Source organism: Typopeltis vanoorti, chromosome 5, assembly GCF_054136105.1.
Source record: "Typopeltis vanoorti isolate ZY-2024b chromosome 5, IOZ_Tvanoo_1.0, whole genome shotgun sequence".
Classification (NCBI taxonomy): Eukaryota; Metazoa; Arthropoda; class Arachnida; order Uropygi; family Thelyphonidae; genus Typopeltis; species Typopeltis vanoorti.
In genome coordinates this window covers 149665635-149686744 of record NC_143553.1, presented here as the reverse complement: position 1 = coordinate 149686744, position 21110 = coordinate 149665635, and the positions used below count along the sequence as shown (strand labels likewise).

The window sequence follows — 21110 nt, the reverse complement described above, 5'->3', positions numbered from 1 at the left end:
CTGAGGAAGATCCTCAAGTTCCTCACATCTTTGACAGGAATCGAACCTGGGACACTCCTTCCCCAGGCATATGGTTGCAAAGCCACTAGGCTAACTGTGCGGACGTAACTGTAGACTCAAATATACAAATATTATTGGGGGGGGGGACTTGAAATAGTTCGAAAGCAAGACCGAAACCTTAGAAGACCATTAGAAAAATCTGAAGGAAAGTATGGATTGATTCAGCCAGAGAAGTGTGTGCGATGAAGTTGTCTGCAAGGATAGAACAATCTGAATGTCATGGACTCAAGAAGTTAGAGAGGAAAACAAATATCTTATTTGTTTTCCTGGTAGATGATTTTTTTTTTTCAGTTTGTTTTAGGCTATTCTGCTTATTGGAGCATGAAATGGCTTGAATAAGTACCTTGTTTAGTCCTCTAGGATTTTTGGGTTATCTAACCCTTAGTCTACTCATGGTACTAAATCAGTAATACATTTCCATCCTTTCATGAATGGAATTCACATTAAAAAAATAAAAAACTTAAAAGTGGATGCCATTGACTAAAACTTTGGTATATAGTATTACTTCTTCAGTCTCATTACAGGAGATTGAATACTCACAGATCAATCACTATCGTACCTTACTCGATACATTCAGTGTTGGAGCACTCACTGCCCACTCTGGCAATGCATTCCATTAATTAACAACCTACCAAGGCCGAAATCTTCTTTTCACTTCTGTACTCACATGACTTTGTACAGTTTTCAGGGATCTTTATGCAATAATTACCTTTATCTCACCAACTTATACTTCTCAATCATTTCACCACTCCTCCTATCCGCCAAGATCTGAAGACTACTTTCTCTCAATTTGTCCTCATACTCATTATTCCAGTCCTAAGACAGTCTTAGTTATTTGCCTCTAACTCTCTCCAATGTTTCCTTATCACCAATATAGCCAGGTAACTAGATTTTGGCACATAAATCCAAATCAGGCCTCTTTTTTCTTAATTTTTATTTTCCTCACACGCATGAGCATGAAAGGTTATCAGTAAGCCTGTAATACATTTGTGCTGTGATTGGGCTAGGAATTTTTCTTTCTTTTTTATTAATTTTATATAATTTTTTGTATTTTTATTTATTTTTTAATAGTTTGGAACCCCTGCTCCTAAGACCAAACATGGATCTTTTTCAAGCCACTTCAGGTCTTCAATAAGCAGGTCAGTGGTCTCACACTAGGCATTTAAATTCATCTCCCACCTAAAATTAGTACCTTATACAGTGGAACTGTCACCTCCTTATCTATACATGTCAGCATTCTTCACATTATATAGCAGTTTTCTGGATAACCTTATAACTTTCGCAATGTGTTCTCTGAACTTCAGTTCCCAATCCACAGATCCCTTGCCTCTTCCACCCCCTGAAGCAAAGTTCCTCCAATATGGTAAAACCAGTTCCATCTTATCTGACCAAACTCTATAACTTGACACTTAACAACATTGAAATGACACTCCCATTCTTCAGCACAAAGTGCAGCCTATTAAAATTCTCTTGTGACAACATGTCAGAACTTCCTGATGTTGCTTTTTCTATGTTAGCATAATCAGCAAACAGTGGCATTGATATATAAGTTAAACAACAGTGGTCCCAGAATAGAACCCTGTGTCACTTGTTACCTTTCTTTTTTGGGAAACTGCATCTCATTACCCGGCTCGTTGGGTCTTATCAGCCAACCATCCGTAACCAAGCTACCAAATGACTACCAAGCTACCATCCCTATCCTACTCATTCTTAATAGTGGGTTATCATGCAGTACTTGATCAAGTGCTTTAGCAAAATCCAGATAAATCATGGTATAAGCATTCTCTGTTCTGTATATTAGTCACCCTATTATAAAATGTAACCAGGTCACTCTTAACACATGCTGTCTCTATGAAGATTTCCATTTTCATCAATTCAGGTTTGTATTCTGCCCATATATTTGTTCTTTATCATTGCACTTGATGTACACACTGGCCTATAGTTTGATGCTACTTACTTGGAGTTTACTTACTTCTCTCCTATGCATTTGTACTATTTTTTCCCTCTGACTCTCCTGGGACTGTTCCTGTTGCTAGACTTCTATTAAACAACTAAGTCAAGGGGCACTGCCAGCTCTTTGTGCATTCCTGTAGTATATGTGGTGATATCCCATTCAGTCACACAGCCTTATTAACATCACAGTTACTTAATATTCTATGTAGTTCCATATCCACCCTTTCTTCTACTAGCAACATAACTGTAGAATTCTCTAGGGTTTTGTTTTACTCTTTAGCCAATCTCTTTTCACATGTCAATTTCTATTTCTTTATTACACGCCATCTTCTTAGCCTGTACTTTATATTCTTCATGTTGCTAAGGGGTTCCCTGTTTTCTTTTTCTCCTCCATAATGTCCTCTTTATCAAAAGCTCCTGCATAATTCAATAATTCATCCATTTTACTTCTACTTGATTTATCCTCTGAACCTTAAGTGACTGATTCTGGACAAAGTCCCAGACACTGTTGATTTCTCTTCCATTCAACTGATTTAGTCATTACACTTCACTAGTCTGTTTCCTTAATTTGTCATTGTCCCTGCTCTTAATTTCACACTGCTCTCTTGTTCTTGTTCTAACTGTATGAGGCAAACACTCAAGTCCCAAGTAATTACTTCAACCATGCTGCATAAGATAATTCTCTCATGTTATCTCATATTATATGCATAAGATAATTCTCTCATGGCTAATTCATAAGTAGCTCAAGGAATTTGATCTCCTTATTCATGCATATTTCCTGCTTCCAGTCCATGCTGCCAGAGTCACCCATTATTATCACCCTCCTGTTGCTCATCTGTCTGAACATTTCAGAATCATCATCTTCATTCCTTGGCCTGTAGCTACATCTCATTAAATATTTAAAATTTGTGCTAACCTGAATCTCATACCAAATGGCCTCAAAGCCATTATCATCACTTCTTTTTTCAAATTCCACATTGAGAGGACATAACCTTTCTGAAATCATCAGTAATACCCCAACTACTCATACCTTTTCCACCTTTTCGAAACATGCTATAACCATCGCATTCTATTAACCATGTCTCGCTAACACCACTGATTTGTGGACTAGCACCACTGATTTGTATCAAGGCCACAAACTCTGCAGCTTTATTCCTAATACTCCTTGCATTGGTGTATGAGCACAGTAGCTTCCCACTGGTCCCCCTTCCCACAGTTTCTTACCTTGACTCTGCACTTGTCTTCCTTTGTCCATTATCTCACATCAATTCTGGTATCTTACACTCATAGTCTTTCTGTCTAATTTTCATTTCCCTGACTGACTGTGCACTCTTCTCTCATCAGCAATCTACCCAGCTTCACACTACTACTCTCACTCAAATGCAAACCATCTGCAGTGAACATCTCTCTCTTACTTTTAAATCAATCCCATACATCCACAAACTCAAGTCTTCTCGTCCTGCACATTCTAACTATCATGCAATTTATTATCATTGCTTTTCTTCTCAGCTGTCTACTCTCATACTTTGGCAACACACTCACAATTTTCCTTCTCACACTATTCTACTTTACTGTCATTGGAGATAGCACACAGGATTTGTAAATATTACAAATCCTGTGTGCTATCTCATTTATACTTCCTCACAAATCATTTGTGAGAAAGTATAAACGAGGTAGCACAGTTAACTCTAATGCATTTCCTCTCCTCTCCACAGCACCAGTCACTCTTCCTATTGTTTCTCCTCTCAGACATATATATAGAGGCAACATCATTTGGTTTGATGATGCACAACTGAAAGGAATATGAATGTATTGTTTCATATTACTCGTTAAGTGGTTTAGTCTCTCTCTCTTGTGAAATAAAATTCTATAACCCCCCCCCCCCCACACACACAAAATAACATAAAATAAAAAAAGCCACAATGTTTGTATTTCCATTCTCTGCACTTGGGTGACATGCGTGAATTTGATTCGTGTGTATCCATCTTTTGTTGCTATAATCCTTTAATCTTCTGAGAAGGCTTTCTGCTAGATTTTGGTACATTGCTGTTGTAATCCCCTTCCATTCTTCAGGAAGAACGTTAATGTTGTTCACTGATGTTGGACAGTTTGGCCTGGCTAGCCATCAGCGTTCCAATTCATCCCACTGGTATTTGATGAGTTTGAGATCAGGGCTCTGTGCAAGTCATGCAAGTTCTTCAACACCAATTGCAACAAACCATTTCTGCACAGACCTTGCTTTCTGGATGGGGATATTGTCATGTTGATACAGAAAGATCTTTCACCAAATATGACATTCTAGGCAATTCTCTACTTCCAGCTATAAAGTTGGAAGCAGAGAATTGTCTAGAAGAATATTAAGATTCCCCATCACTGGAATGGAAGGGATTCAGTTTGACCCACGATAAACATTCTCAGACCATGATGCCTCCTCCATCAAACTTTACAGCATAACACATTTAGGCAGGTAGCATTCTCTTGGCATCTGCCAAACCCAGACTTGTCTGTTGGACTGCCAGATGGTGAAGTTGACTCATTACTCCAGAGAATGTATTTCCACTACTCCACACTGCACCATCTGCCAAATTCAGACTTGTCTATTGGACTGCCAGGTGAAGTGTGAATTCATTACTCCAGAGAATGCATTTTTGCTGCTCCAGAGTCCAACGGGGATAGGAGGAGCTCTACAACATCCCATCCAACACTTGGCATCTGTCCTTGCTGATGTTAGGCTTGTGTATTGCCATGAAAACCCATGTTCTTAAGCTTCCGAACAGTTGCGCTTGCAAAGATATTTTGGAATTCGGTAGTGAGTGTTTCAACTGAGGACAGGGAGTTCTTTCATGCCCATATGCTTCAGCAGTCTGCAGTCCTGCTCCATGATTTTATGTAGCCTACCAGGTCATGATTGTGCTGATGTTGTTCCTAGGTGTTTCCACTTCACAATAACATCACTTACAGTTGCTTGTGGTAGCTGCAGCAGAAAATTCCGAACTGAGTTAATGCAAAGGTGGTATGTTGAAAGTAACTGAGCTTTACAGTACCCATTTTATTACTAATATTTGTCTATAAAGACTGCAGAATCGTGTGCTTCCTTTTATACCTGCATGAGCCATGATTATAATGTGTGTGTGTGTGTGTGTATCCATATTCACTACTATGAAGGGGGGCGGTGTCCGGATATTTTGATCATGATGGAATGTTAATTGAAGAAAGGTACACATCCTTATAATATATGACTGATATACCTAATTTTCCATGTGTTTTATTTCCTCAAGACACTATATCCACCTTCCCTGCCTTGAATGCACAAAATTTATTCCATCTAAACTGTTATGGGCAGAATTGAATATTGTCAAAGGTAACAGAAAGAACATAATTAGTGTAACTGCTATAGCATACAAATGTGGATTAACAGATCACGGTTTTTCCACAGACCACCAAACAAAATAAAATGTGCCTTATTCCGTCACTGTTCATCAAAATATGAACATCTCTTCAAAAGAAGCATGTGAACCTCTCTGAAACCACCCAACTTAAAAAGTTAGGTAGATTTCAGAGAGGTTCACAAAAATTATTGCTATTTCCTCTGTTTGGGAAGTTCATCAGATACAATCATGTATGCCTCTCTTCTGTGTTACAGTGTCTTTCATTTGTTCGTTTAACACATTGATATACAAATCAGTTAGAATAATAGATGTTTCATTTTGGAGAAATCTTTTGTTTTTTTCACCAGAAGTTGTTCTTAATTAAAATTGATTCTGCATCTCTAAAATTAATACAAATCATGCCACTTAACTATTTTTCATTTATATATCAAAATAATTTTGTTTCTAAGTGATTCTTTCATCATTACAAAATACACTCTGTATTTTTGATATTTAGTTTTTGAGAATTAGCTTCCCAGTATATTTGAAACTGTCACCAACCAATGGTAAACATTCCTTCCATGTGGACTATAGTCTTCTCAGTTCTTTGATGCATATGAGCAGGGGTTCCCAACCTTTTTGTTTCCTAGAGCACATTCTAAAATACCGATAGGGCGACGGGCACCATCTATTTTTTCAAGCAAATTTTTTGAATTCGTTTCTTAAATGAATACATACAAAGTTTACATTATAATCAAATGTTTTATTACTTAAAAGTTTATATTATATAAAAATTTATATATGTAAGTTAGTGTGATCTTTGGCATTGCATTTCATTGGCCAGTGCTTCATAATTAGGAGAATATGATAATATTCCAGTTCATAAACTGGAATGAACAACTTTGAATGCACGTCTACTTTACATTGTATACATTTAATACTCGTCATGTGTCATTAACGCATGCGTCATATAGTATGCCATGAATTGTTGCATGATTATTTCAAACTATACGGCACACGGTTGAACAGCGGCGGGCACACAAATTCGTCGACGGGCCCCGCGGACATAGGGTTGGGAACCCCTGCATATGAGAATAACTTCCCTGTATCTAGTATAAAAAAATAACAGATTACCAGTAGGAAGATATAACTGTCACCTAGATATGGTCATTGCCCAACAATATCTGTGGCTGCCTTATCAAAAGGCTATGATTGGGGTATAAGCCAAAACTAGTGATACCAAGTTTTTAGGTTCCATATACAAATGAATCAAGACAAAGTTCTGGACATCCATATGTAATAAAAACCATTAAAAAAATATCTTGACACTATTTTGAGTTGATGATTTCTTACTGCACTTATTGTAGCAGATGTTATTTCTCACTTAATACAATTGGGGCATAAAACTGATGAAAAATCTCATGATCAGATATAAGATTTGGAATGTCCATTGTTCTTTTTTCTTTTCTTTTTTTAATTGATTAAATATTAGACTAAACCCAGTAACAAACTGATAAAATGAAATATCCTAAGGTCTCATTGTTATAATTTTATTATTAATAATTTTTAACAGTCAACTTATCCTCATGATTAAGTTTACCTGCACCACAATCTACTTCACCTGAAAAGGCTTGTTTTTGATAGCAGAACTTGCATCATCATCCACATGATCAGCTAAATGTTTTATTAACATGAATTTTTGTTGATAAAGTTTGACTAATTTTTTTGATACTTTTTTTTTTCACTGCCATATTGTCACTTGTCCTGTCGTATCCCACAAGCTGTAAACCTGTTGTACGTTTATTCTGTGAGTGATCTGAGTGTTAATTAATCTGGAAGGAAATGCTTTTATACAGAAAATAATGCGGACGTTTTCAAAGTCAGTTTAGCCCTTACACTGAGGGAAATTACTTAACTACCTGAAGACATCAATAAGATATTCACGTCCACAACAGGATTTGAATTTGTATGGTCTGTTGGTTGGAGAGGGGAGATACTAATCACCTGGCCATCCAGACTGTCATGAACTTTTGTATTTTGTATTACTTAAAATGAGGGTTCATGACATACACATTATAAAACTGTTAGTTTTCTGTCCTGAAATGAAAAGAAAAAAAATATACATATTTAATAGGAACCTGTTTCATTTTTGGTAAAAGTTTGTTACTAGAACAAAACTACTAGTTGATTATTTCTAAATTTTTATTATCAGTGTTTTTATGTGTATGTCCTTGTTAATTTTGCATATAGCCTTGGACCACTAGTAAATAAAGTCAAGGAGTACCAAGTTGAAACAATAGTGGACACACTTTGTAATAACATGGTTTCAGAAAAGGAACAGCTAAGGGATATCTCTAGCATTGGTAAACCTGTTTTAATTTTATATAGAATAATTGTTCAAATTTGTTTTTAATTAGATATTCACCTTTAATTAGATATTCTATAATTACATATAGATATGACTATATGTAATTATAACATGTAGTTATTTCTCACTTTCTTGTTGTTTAGCTTAGCAAGGGATAAAGGTAATCAGTTTAACTTAACTTAACTTAATTTGAAAACATTATAGTTATTTTAATACACATATTCCACACTAAAAAAAAAAAAAAAACTTAATAGAAACAATAACAAATATTTGTTTTACATATTGTAGAACATCAGTTTTGAGAATACAACCGAACAGTGAAATGCATGTACTAAACATGGAGGGAATACAGTAATGCTGCAGTTGAGATAAAACACTATTTGAAAACATTAAAAAAAAAACTTATTTAATACAATTAAGCATGTAACAAAGATCCTTTACAGGAGCATGGAATTTGGGACACATCAGATGGCGGTAACAGATTTATTTTTTTGGATACAGTAGTAGATTTGATTTGGTTGAAGGGTTGCATTTAATTGGAATTTCTCCAGAATCTTTGCTATCATCATCATCATCATCATCAAATTCCTGCCATGTACCCTCAAGGGGTGTACAGGATATGACAGTACTACATGAAAAAATTACATCATTACTAACTTCCTATCTACAATTTTCCTCCAAATCAGTCTGTTACTTGTCAAGACTCCAACATTATCAGATCTTATATTTCTATCATCTAAGGCACTTTGTACCATATCAATCCACCTATATCTTGGTCTTCCTCTGGGTCGTTTTCCTGCCAACCTGGCAGAGAACACTTGTTTTGCTAATCTTTCCTCTCCCATTCTATTTAAGTGACCATACCACTTGAGATTAGCTCTGCTAATGCATTCCTGGATGCTGACAATGTCAAGTTCTTTCCTAATATCCTCATTTTTAATATGATATTGCCATTTATGCCATCTGTTCACGCCTCTAATCTTTCTCAGGACTCTCATATCTGCGGTCTTCTCTAGTCTTTGGTCAAGTGTTTTACTTCTGACCCAGCTCTCAGATCCATAAGTTAAAACTGGTTTGAACACTGTCTTGTATACAGCTAATTTAGTGTTCCGACTAATTTCTCTCTTATTCCATATGAATTTATTCAATTGACTTCCCACCATACCAGCTTTGCTGATTCTGTTGTCTATTTCTATATTTAATTTACCATCTTCAGTAAAAATCGTGCCTAAGTAGCTGAAATGTTTTACTTGTTCCACAGGTTCTCCATTCACAACACAGTTGACATTTTCAATGATTCTGACTATTTTCATTGTCTTTGTCTTTGTCTTTTTTGCTGACCTTCATACCATATCTATTACAACAGCTATTCAATTTAGTCAGAGAATCTTGTAGACTTGTAGCGGATTTATTTAGAAGTATAACATCATCCGCATAAAGCAAAGAGTTGACATTAACATCTCCAATTTTGATATCAGGTTTAATACCACTTTCCTTCATAATGTGATCCATATAGATAATGAATAACAGAGGGGATAATGTACATCCTTGTCTCACACCAGATTTAACATTAAACCATCTTCCTGTACTTCCTTCAATTCTAACTGCTGACTTACAACTCAAATAAAGACCAAGTATTGCTTGATATAATGCCCCATTGACACCATATAACTGCAGCGTATTGAATAGCTTCTCTCTTGGCACCTTATCATATGCCTTTTCCAAATCGACAAAGCTTAAATACAGATCTTTGTTATATTCCCATGCTTTCTTGACTATTTGTCGTAAAGTGAAGATCTGATCCTGACAGCCTCTGTTTGGCCTGAATCCAGCTTGTTCTTCACCAAGTTTTTCTTCCACAATTCTTCTCAACCATTTCTCAAGTATACTTGCATAGATCTTGCCAGGAACACTCAGTAGGGAAATACCTCTGTAATTCTCACATGCAGTTTTATTTCCCTTTTTATATATGTGTACTATGAGAGCTCTACTCCAATCATCGGGAATTCGTCCCTCTGTCCAGGCTTTCTGAACTATGCAGTGCAGCCACTGCAAGACTCTTATACCACCATACTTCAGCATTTCTGGTCGAATATCATCTATTCCTGCTGCCTTTCCACATTTCAAGCCTTTGATGGCTTTTTCTACTTCAAGTATGGATATGTATTCCTGAATGCATGCCTGGTCAGTGATTTTTACCACTGTGCTGTCATCACTGCTTGTTTCATTTAGCAGTTTTTCAAAGTAATTACTCCATACTTCAAGGATATCTTTTTCTCCACTTTTCATGTCACCTTTATCATCTCTAATTCCTTTTACACCACTCTTTCCTCCATTCTTAAGCTTCTTCAACAACCTCCAGAATATTTTGCCACCTTCTTGATATTTATTTTCTATATTCTTCCCAAAGTCCTCCCATGACTTTTGTTTAGCTAGTTTTACACAGTGTTTAGCATTCTTGCATTTGTCTCTATAGTCTCTAAGAGCACAAGCTGACTTATTTGACAGGAACTTTTGGTATGCTTTCTTCTTTTCCTTCACTGCCTCTTTAACTTCCTGTGTCCACCAGGGAGTTCTGATTTTTTTACCCTTACAGACAACCTCACCACATGCCTCTCTGGCAGAATCAATCAATGTTTTCTTCAGAGTTTGCCACTGAATCTCCAAGGTTTGATTCCTGTTCTCAAACTCTTTCATTTTTTCTTCAATAATCTTTGTGTATTTTAGTCTACAGTTCACATCTGAGAGCTGCTCAACTTTTATTCGCTTTAAAACTTTCTTACATCTTATTCTTTTCAATGTGAAATTCAATTTTATCCTGCTCAAGACTAAATAGTGATCACTTCCAATTTCAAATCCTCTGTACACTCTAGTGTCCTGCACCAGGGAGAAAACATCACTATCAACAATAACATAGTCAATGAGACTTTTCTTATTCCTAGCCTCTTCTCTCCATGTGAATTTGTGCACATTTTTATGTTGGAACATGGTGTTAGTAATAACCAGTCCATGTCCTGAGCAGAAATCCAACAGATATTTGCCATTATTATTAGCTTTGCTCTTTTCTCCAAATTTTCCCAAAATATTTTTGTATGTCTCGCAATCATTTCCTACTCTGCTATTTAGATCCCCAACAAGGACCAACTTTTCATTTTTTTTTGTGTCAGTTGCTTTTTCTAAAGCCTCAAAAAATTCCTCCACTTCTAGTAGAACCTTCTGGTAATTAATTTACGGAATTCACAACGCATATGAAGTATGTTAATTAAAGATACTTTAATGAATCACTTCTATATTTCGGCAATGTCACATTGCCATCTTCGGGAACATAAAGATATGGTATGTGCACTAAGGAACAAAGCAAATGAGGAAGAAAGTAATAAACTAATTCTGTTCCTAAAGTCCTAATGGTGCCCTCTTGTGGGCTAATTTGGTAGTCTTGGCCGTTGAGCTGAAGTTCTCATAATGAAAGTCTCCCAAATTTGGGGCAGTTTCATGCTCCCAAATTTGTTGAGGTTAGGAACGTTTTTTAGAGCTGCTGAAGATTCTTTGAACAATCTTTCGTATTTAAACTTGCTGCGATGGATTATTTTTGTTTTCTTCCAACGAATTTTATGGTGGGTATCTAAGGCATGGTCTGCCAACCCAGAGCGGCTGTACTGGTGAAACCGGATGTAGTCTTGGTGTTCTGAAATCCTGATATTTGTTGTTCTGCCTGTTTGGCCAAAGTAGGACAATTTGCAGCTGCAAGGGACCTGGTATACACCAGGTAGGTCTAGGGGAAGTGGTTGGTCTTTGGTAGAGCGGATAAGGGATGCCAACTTTTTATATGGTCTGTAACAGGAAGTAAGGTCATATTTTTTGAGGATATTAGTTATTTTTTCAGAGGTGCCCTGGATGTAGGGGATAGTGATAGACTTGGTGTAGTCTTTATTGTGGAGGGGGGGTTGTGGTTATTAGGTTTTAGTATTTTTTGGATTTTCTTGGGGTTATCGCCATTGGCTAATATAGTGTTGAGGATGTGGTTTAGTTCAATAGTCAGGGCCTTGTCATCTGAGCAGATTAATTTTGCCCTGTTATATAGTGTTTTTATCACCCCATATTGTTGTGAGGGGGGGTGGTGGGATTGCTGGTGAATGTATCTGCCAGTGTGGGTGGGTTTTCTGTAAACAGAGAAAACCAAAGATCCATCAAGCTGGCGGGTGATTGAAGTGTCTAGGAAGGGGAGGGTGTTGTTTTCCTCTTTTTCTAAGGTGAACTGGATTCTGGGATGTTGGTTGTTTAAGTGTGTTAGGAAGGAGTGGAGTGTGTCTGAGTCATGTGGCCAAATAGCAAACACATCATCCACATAACAAAGCCAAATAGTGGGTTTTTGTGGGGCGGAGTTTAAGGCTTTCTCTTCAAATGTCTCCATAAAGAAATTGGCCAAGGGTGGGGAAAGTGGTGAACCCATGGCTGTCCCCTCTATCTGTTTGTAGAATTTTCCTTGCCAAACGAAATAGCCTGAGTTCATTGTGAACTGAAATAGGGCTGAGATATCGGGAGGAAACTTGGCTTGGATGAGCTCAAGGGTTTCTTTGAGTGGGACATTAGTGAATAGGGAGGAGACGTCAAAACTGACCATTATGTCAGTGTGTTGGAGTGTGAGGTTTTCTATACTGGCTTTAAAGTGAGCTGAGTTTTTTATGTGTGATGGTGTGTTGCCAGTGTAGTGTGTGAGCGTTTTGGCTAAATGTTTGGCTAATTTATATGTGGGGGAATCAATGCCATCCACTATGGGACGCAATGGCACATTTTGTTTATGTATTTTTGGGAGTCCATATAATCGGGGGGGTCTAGAACGCATATACTTCATATGCGTTGTGAATTCCGTAAATTAATTACCAGTTATGTCTAACCAACGTATAAGTCTTACTACTAGATTAGTAGAACCTTCTGTGGGACCATAGGCACAAATAAGTCTCATTGTCCAGTTCCCCATTCTCATATTTGCCCACATTACTCTACTTGAGACTGACTGCCATTCAAGAAGATTAGCCTCGTATTTTGTGTTGAATATTATGGCTACTCCTTCTTTTCTTTGATTGTCATTGCCTGAATATAACATTTTGGAATCTTTGCTATATGCTCAAAAATGTCTATGTACAGAATAGAAATTGTGTAATTTGTGTGATAATGATAGTGTAAATTTCTTTCTCACTTGGAATATGTAAAGTGAAACTTAATGATTTTTTGTATACTTCTTGGATTATAACTGTTTAATAGAGCAGAAATTCTAATTTCATTACTTTGGAAGAAATACTGCATAGGAGCAAATTTTATGAGAGCTCTATGTTACCAAGAATTTAACAGTTCCATATTTTTGAGTTGAATGGTGTGCCAATGATGAGAGAGGTATGTAATGATCTGTAAATGGTGGTTTGCGTTGTACATAAGTAGAAAGCATTGGAATGCACATTTTGATGAATATATCTGAAAATGATATTCCTCTCCAGCAGTTCTTCACAAAAATATATTTTATTCTAGTATGTCAATTATTATATGTAGAACTAGGGGGCTCTGATGCCTAAGGCGCCCAACCCCCTGTGTTCCGGACTGGTAGGCCGTTCTCCTTGATTTGTGATGACTCGAATTTTGAAGACTCTACACTCGGGATAACCCCTGAGCGTCAAATCTTCAAAAGGGGAGCTCCTGGCGCCTATGTGCCCCCCTCCCCTTGCATGTTCCAGACTGGTAGGCCTGTTCTCCTTGAATTCCGATGACTCGAATTTTGAAGACTCGACACTCAGTGTAGCCCCTGAGTTTCAAATAACTTGACAAAAAAGTTACACAAAAATGTTACAGCCGACGTCACATCCGTTTCCAATTTCAGCTTATTTTATAGTATAGAGTAGATAAACAGTAATTCTTGCTTTGTGCTATTCCAAATAACATTTGCAACATCTACATAGTATAATCAAAGAGAAAGTTTTAATTACTGAAAATTAAGTTTACTCCAATCATCCTAAATAAAAATTATCTGGATTTGGGGATAGTTGATGACAAATAGTTGAGAAATCGTGGGAATATAACAAAGATCTCTATTTAAGTTTTGTATACCTGCAAAACACATATGACAAGGTGCCAAGAGAAAAGCTACTCAAAATGTTAGTTCACATCTGAGAACTGCTCAGCTTTTATTCACTTTAAAACTTTTACATGTTCTTTTCATATGAAATTCAGTTTTATCCTGCTCAAGACTAAATGGTGACCACTTTCAATTTCAAATCCTCTGTACACTCTAGTGCCCTGCACCTATTGCAATTCTTTTGATTTCTTTGTCAAGTTTTGCTTTCCGTTAAAGTCAAGTCACAGCATTCGTACTATTCTTAATCTTAATTTGATAAATAAATATATGAAGTTCCCTGTCCAACTAGGTTACCTTTTTTGTTTCTTTTGAATCTTTTTTTTTTCCCACCTTCCCCTGTTTACCTATATACTTATTTTTCCTTTGCAGAAGTAGGAAAATGTATTAGGTTTTTCACCCATTGACTTTAGTTGATTTTTTTTTCTGTATTCACATATAAGTTAAAATGCTATAATTAAATATAATTTGATACTAGTCGCCAGATGGTGCTATGTGAAATTGTTTATTCTTTGTATGTAGTCAGTGAGAGTTTTTCTCGTGTAAGAAAAAAAAAATTCATTTTTGTATTATGTAGAGATTTTATTATGAAATATGTAATATTTCATTTTTATATAATTTGGAGAGTGATGGACAATTGAAAGTTTAGTTGTTTTTTTTTTAATCACTCATGAAAAGCATACAGTGTACTAGTATTACTCATCATCATTATCAAGTTCCTGACATGTATCCTCAAGGGGTGTACAGGATATTATGACAGTACTATATGAAGACCTTACATCATTACAAACTTCCTATCAATCATTTTCCTCCAAATCAATCTGTTATCTGCCAAGACTCCAACATTATCAGATCTTATATATATGTTTTCTGAGTCAATTTTTACCATAATCATCTTGGTCTTCTTCTGCCAACTTGGCAGAGAACACTTGTTTTGCTAATCTTTCCTCTCCCATTCTGTTTAAGTAACAATACCACCTGAGATTAGCTCTGCTAACACGTTCCTGGATGCGAACAATGCAAATTCTTTCCTAATATACTCCTTTTTAATATGATATTGGCATTTGATATCATCTGTTCACACCCCCAATCTTTCTCAGGACTTTCATATGTGTGGTCTCTAGTCTTTGGTCAAGTGTTTTATTTCTAACCCAGCTCTCAGCTCTAAGTTAAAATTGGTTTGAACACTGTCTTGTATACAGATAATTTAGTGTTTTTGCTAATTTCTCTCTTATTCCATATAAATTTATTCAGTTGACTTCCTGTCATACCAGCTTTGTTGATTCTGTTGTCTATTTCCATATTTAATTTACCATCTTCACTAAAAAGTGTGCCTAAGTAGTTGAAATGTTTTAATTGTTCTATTAGTTCTCCATTTACAATGCAGTTGATATTCTCAATTTTTCTGCCTATTTTCATACTCTTTGTCATAATTGCCAATGACTTTATGCGTGGGTTATACATGGAGAGTGGTGTGGAATTTGTGGATGAGTGGAATGAGTTCGATGGGCGAAAGGACTTATATAACATGGATGGGTTACATTTGAATGGAGTTGGTGTACGGAGACTTGAAAAAGTGTTGATGAATGATGTGGAAGTGGATGTACAGACTCAGGGAAACTAGATTTATTAAGGGGTGGGGGGGAGTAGATATGCAGACTTTAGGGAGGCAGTTGAGTGTATGAATGAGTATATTATGCCCGAGCGAGTACGAAGGACAACAAATCAGAATGGGATAGTTAGTATAAGGCATCAAAGTAGGGACAGGACAAATGGGCTTCTGCAATTCATGTACACTATTGCCAGGAGTATTAGGAACAAGAAGGAAGAGTTTTTGGCCATGGTTGGCACTTCCAGGCCACAGGTTGTTGGTATTAGTGAAACATGGCTGACAGAAGATGATAACGCTAGTGGGATTGAATGCGATGGGTATAGCGTGTTCAGGAGTGACAGGGTGAATAAAAAGGAGGGAGGAGTGTTATTGATGATAGCTGATGAGTTGCAGCCAAGGAGTATAGAAGTTGAACTGCAGGATAGAGAAAAGAGCACATTTGAGGCTGTTTGGTGTGAGATAGAATCTAGCAGAACAAAATATACAATTCGGTGCTGCTATAGACCAGGTGATGGAATAGATGGTGGGGATAGTATGCATAGGCAAATAGAAGAAATGAGTGGAAGGAGGGTAATTATTATGGGTGATTTCAATTATGGTAACATTGACTGGAAAGAGGAGAGGGCACATGGGAGGAAGGAATTGGATTTTATGCGGTTATTAAGGAATAACTATCTACGGCAACATCTAGTGGAAAATACCAGGGGGCAGAGAGTGCTGGACCTTGTAATTGCAACTGAGAATGTGGCTGTAACGAACATGACCATGTTGCCACCAATTGGTGAGAGTGACCATAAGGTCATGACTTGGGGGGTGACTAAAGGAGTGGAATTTACAATTAAGACAGGGTACGTGTGGAATTACCTGGCTGGTAAGTATGACAAGCTTAGGTGTGTGTACTTGGCTCAGTGCCATGGCATGTAAAACTGCAAGGGCTGAATGTTGATAGTGCATAAGAGGTGGTTAAGAACTGTTTGCAGGAGGCAATGGTTGACTGTATACCAAGAGTCCGAATAATAAATCAAGTTGGGGTTAAATGGATGAATAACACTATTAAGCTTGAGCTGCAAAAAAAGAAACAATTGTGGAGGGAATTTAAGGAGAAAGATGACCATCAGGCGCAGGAACAGTATAAAGCTCAGGCTAGGATGGTAACAAGGGTGGTACGAAAAGCAAAAGCAGATTACGAAAGAAAATTGGCCATGCAGGCTAAAGAGAATCCCAAACAGTTTTTTCAACATGTTGCAAGTAAAAGGAAAAATGCTCATGGTAGAATGATCTTAAAAAATGCTGAGGGTAGGGAGGTAACCGAATCAGTCGATATTGTGGAATTACTGAGCGAGCACTTTGCAAGAGTATATCATTCAGGTGGTGACTTTGCAGGAATGGAAGAACCAACAGCTTATACTGGAATTGTGATGAATGAAGTAGAGGTAACTAGTCTATTACAGAACCTCAATATCAATACATCTGTGGGGTTGGATGGTATACCAGCTCGTGTCGTACGTGAAGCGGCTAAAGAATTGTCAGTGCCCTTGACCATTTTGTCTAATTTGAGCCTCAGGACTGGGTCAGTCCCAAGGGGGAGTAGGGAGGTAACCGAATCAGTCGATATTGTGGAATTACTGAGCGAGCACTTTGCAAGAGTATATCATTCAGGTGGTGACTTTGCAGGAATGGAAGAACCAACAGCTTATACTGGAATTGTGATGAATGAAGTAGAGGTAACTAGTCTATTACAGAACCTCAATATCAATACATCTGTGGGGTTGGATGGTATACCAGCAGCTTATACTGGAATTGTGATGAATGAAGTAGAGGTAACTAGTCTATTACAGAACCTCAATATCAATACATCTGTGGGGTTGGATGGTATACCAGCTCGTGTCGTACGTAAAGCGGCTAAAGAATTGTCAGTGCCCTTGACCATTTTGTCTAATTTGAGCCTCAGGACTGGGTCAGTCCCAAGGGGGTGGAAAGAGGGGAAAATAGTTCTGCTGCACAAAGGTGGTTCCAAGGCTGCTGTTGAAAATTACCTGCCAATCAGCATAACAGGAATCATTATCAAGATTGACTATTTTCTTAGAGAAAATAGTCAAGAGGAAAATACAAGATTGGATAGAAGAAAATGGGATACTGTATCGGGGACAGCATGGTTTTGTGAAGGGTAGGTCATGCCTCAGTAACTTGCTCACATATTATAACACAGTGACGGCTGAACTGGATAAGGGTAATGGGTTTACAGTGATTCTACTGGACCTTGCTAAGGCCTTTGACAGGATACCATATGGAATTCTAATCAATAAATTGCAGCATATGGGGATAGACATAGGGTTGGTGAGATGGATAGCAGGGTGGTTGACGGAGAGATATCAGAGAGTGGTTTACTCAGGAGTCCACAAGATGGCCTGTGACTAGTGGTGTGCCACAAGGATCTGTTCTTGAACCACTGCTGTTTAATTTGTTCATTAATGATATAGGAAAGGATCTGAGAGGAACAGTTCATTTGTTTGCGGATGATGCGAAGTTGGGTAGGGCAATAGTGAATGCAGATGACGTCAGAATTTTGCAGGATGATTTGGATAGATTGGAGGTCTGGGCTAAGGAGAATGGATGTCAATTTAATGTGGCAAAATGTAAGGTTTGCATTTTGGGGTGAAAAGATTGGCAGCAGTTTACTGCATTGGTGGAACTGTGCTCCAGGAAATTGATGAGGCACGAGATTTAGGAGTGTTGGTGGATAAGGAATTGAAATTTAGGGGACACATTGCAAAAGTGGCCAAATCAGCTCATCAAATCACTTGGTTGCTGAAGAATACGTTGACAAGCAGGTTATTGTTCCTCTGTATCGAGCCTTGATAAGATCCCATCTCGACTACTGTGCCCAGATTTGGTCACCTAGGTTTCTTCTTGATGGGGAGGAGGTGGAGATGATCCAGAGGCGAGTGACCAAGATGATAGCAGGTCTGTGGAATGAACCTTATGAGAACAGGTTGAGGATTTGTGGGTTGCAAAAATTGGTTGATAGGCGGAGGAGGGGAGATATGATTGAGACATTCAAATTACTGAAGGGTTTCTATAAAATTAATTCAGAAGATATTTTTGAGAACAGGGCTGGTTGTGGGAGGACCAGGGGACATCCATGGAAACTGGGCAAAAGTGTGGTTAGTAAAGGTGTTAGAGCTGGGTTCTTTACTTTTAGAGTAGTGAATGAGTGGAATGTGCTCCCTGAGTCTGTGGTGGATGCTGTGACAGTGAATGAGTTTAAGGTGAGGTATGATAGATACTGTATGAATGTTGAATAGTTGTGATGAATATGATTTGGGGCCTCCCTCGATGAGTCTAATGACTCCCTGGAGTTGCCCGTAATAATAGTAATAGTAATATAGATAATGAATAACAGAGAGGATAATGTACATCCATGTCTGACACCAGATTTAATATCAAGCCATCTTTCTGTACTTTAATTCTAACTGCTGACTTACAACTCAAATAAAGACTAAGTATTGCTTGATATAATGCCCCATTGACACCATGTAACTATAGCATTTTGAGTAGCTTTTCTCTTGGCACCTTGTCAACTTAAATACAGATCTTTGTTATATTCCCATGATTTCTTAACTGTTTGTCATAAAGTGAAAATCTGATCCTGGCAGCCATTATTAGGCCTGAATCCAGCTGCTTCATCAGCTTTCCTTCTAAACTGTTTCTCAAGTATACTTAAATAAATTTTACCAGGTAAATTCATTTGGGAAATACCTCTATAATTCTCATTCAGTTTTATTTCCCTTTTTTTATAGAGATTTTCTATGAGAGCTCTATTCCAATCATCAGGAAATCGTCCCTCTGTCCAGGCCTTATGAACTATCCAATGCAGCCACTTCAAGACTTATACCTCCATTCTTGAGCATTTCTGGTCGAATATCTACTCCTGCTGCCTTTCCGCATTTCAGGCTTTTGATGATTTTTTCTACATCAAGTATGGATATGTATTCCTGATTGCATTCCTGTTTCATTTAGCAATTTTTTTAAGTAATTGCTCCATACATCAAGAATATCTTTTTCTCCAGTTTTCATGTCACTTTTATAATCTCTAATTACTTTTACAGCACTCTTTTATCCATTTCTCAACTTTTTCAACAGCCTCTAGAATATCTTGCTGATATTTCTTGCCATAGTCTTCCCACGGCTTTTGTTTAGCTAGTTTTACACAGTGTTTAGTTTTCTTACGTTTGTCTCTGTATTCTCTAAAAGCACAAACTGATTTATTCACCAGGAACTTTTGATATGCTTATCTCTTTTCCTTCACTGCCTCTTTAACTTCCTGTATCCACCATGGAGTTCTGATTTTTCTATCTTTGCAGACAACCTCACCACATGCCTCTCTGGCTGAATCAATTAGGGTTTTCTTGAAGGCTTGCCACTGAATCTCCAAGGTTTGGTTCCTGTTCTTAAACTCTTTTATTTGTTCTTCAATAATCTTTATGTATTTTAGTCTACAGTTCGCATCTGAGAGCTGCTCAACTTTTATTCACTTTAAAACTTTCTTACATGTTCTTTTCATATAAAATTCAGTTTTATCCTGGTCAAGACTAAATGGTGATCACTTTCAATTTCAAATCCTCTGTACACTCTAGTGCCCTGCACCAGTGAGAAAACATCCCTATCAACAATAACATAGGCAATGAGGTATTCTTATTCCTTGCCTCTTCTCTCCATTTGAAATTGTGCACATTTTTATGTTGGAACATGGTGTTAGTAATAACCAGTTCATGTCCTGAGCAGAAATCCAACAGGTATTTGCCATTATTATTAGCTTTGCTCTTTTTTCCAAATTTTCCCAAAATATTTTTGTATGTCTGACAATCTTTTCCTACTCTGCTATTTAGATCCCCAACAAGGACCAACTTTTCCTTTTTCATTGTGTCAGTTGCTTTCTCTAAAGCTTCAAAAAATTCCTCCACTTCTACCTCAGTAGAACCTTGTGTGGGATTATAGTCACAAATAAGTCTCATTGTCCAGTTCCCCATTCCAATATCTGCCCACATCACTCTACTTGAGACTGCCTGCCATTCAAGAAGATGAGCTTCGTATTTAGTGTTGAATACTATGGCTACTCCTTCTTTTCCTTGATTGTCATTGCCTGAATATAACATTTTGTATTTATTGCTCAGAAAGATCTCATCAGTTTTTGTCTTTTTTGTTTCAGTCACCCGTATTATGTCAATCTCATACTTATCTAATTCCTCAGCTAGTTCCATTTCTTTGCCATTCAGGCTTCTTATGTTGATAGTACTGATCTTTAACTCTGGTGATGTTGAGTTGGGATGTGTTTTCAGATTTGTTCCAGTAGCTGACTTTTCACTGTTTGCCCTAGTTCCCTGGCGAAAACAACATGGGCCTTGTTTAACCGGGCGACGCCCCAGCCGGCATGAAATTTTGTCATGTTGTATCATTATTTTGTATTTTGGTTTATGCCAGTAAGAATACAATTTGGTCGGCTGAATCCCAAATTGCCAGCCCATCCTCGTTCATTCAGTACCCAGGTAAATACCCAACAGGATGCACCACGAGAAAGTGTGGATTGGATTGGACATTAGGTCACAGCCCTGGTTCCTTTAAAGGCTA

At 37.4% G+C, this 21110-nt stretch overlaps 1 protein-coding gene across 1 annotated transcript in view; it reads left to right on the top strand.

Annotated features, from left to right (window-relative positions):
• The window catches only part of Cand1 (Cullin-associated and neddylation-dissociated 1), a 414848-nt gene that overhangs the window by 43752 nt on the left and 349986 nt on the right, over positions 1-21110 (top strand). The window contains exon 4 of the mRNA XM_090392833.1: positions 7632-7744. Within this exon, the coding sequence (XP_090248959.1) occupies positions 7632-7744 (113 nt within the window). The remainder of the gene's footprint in view (positions 1-7631; positions 7745-21110) is intronic.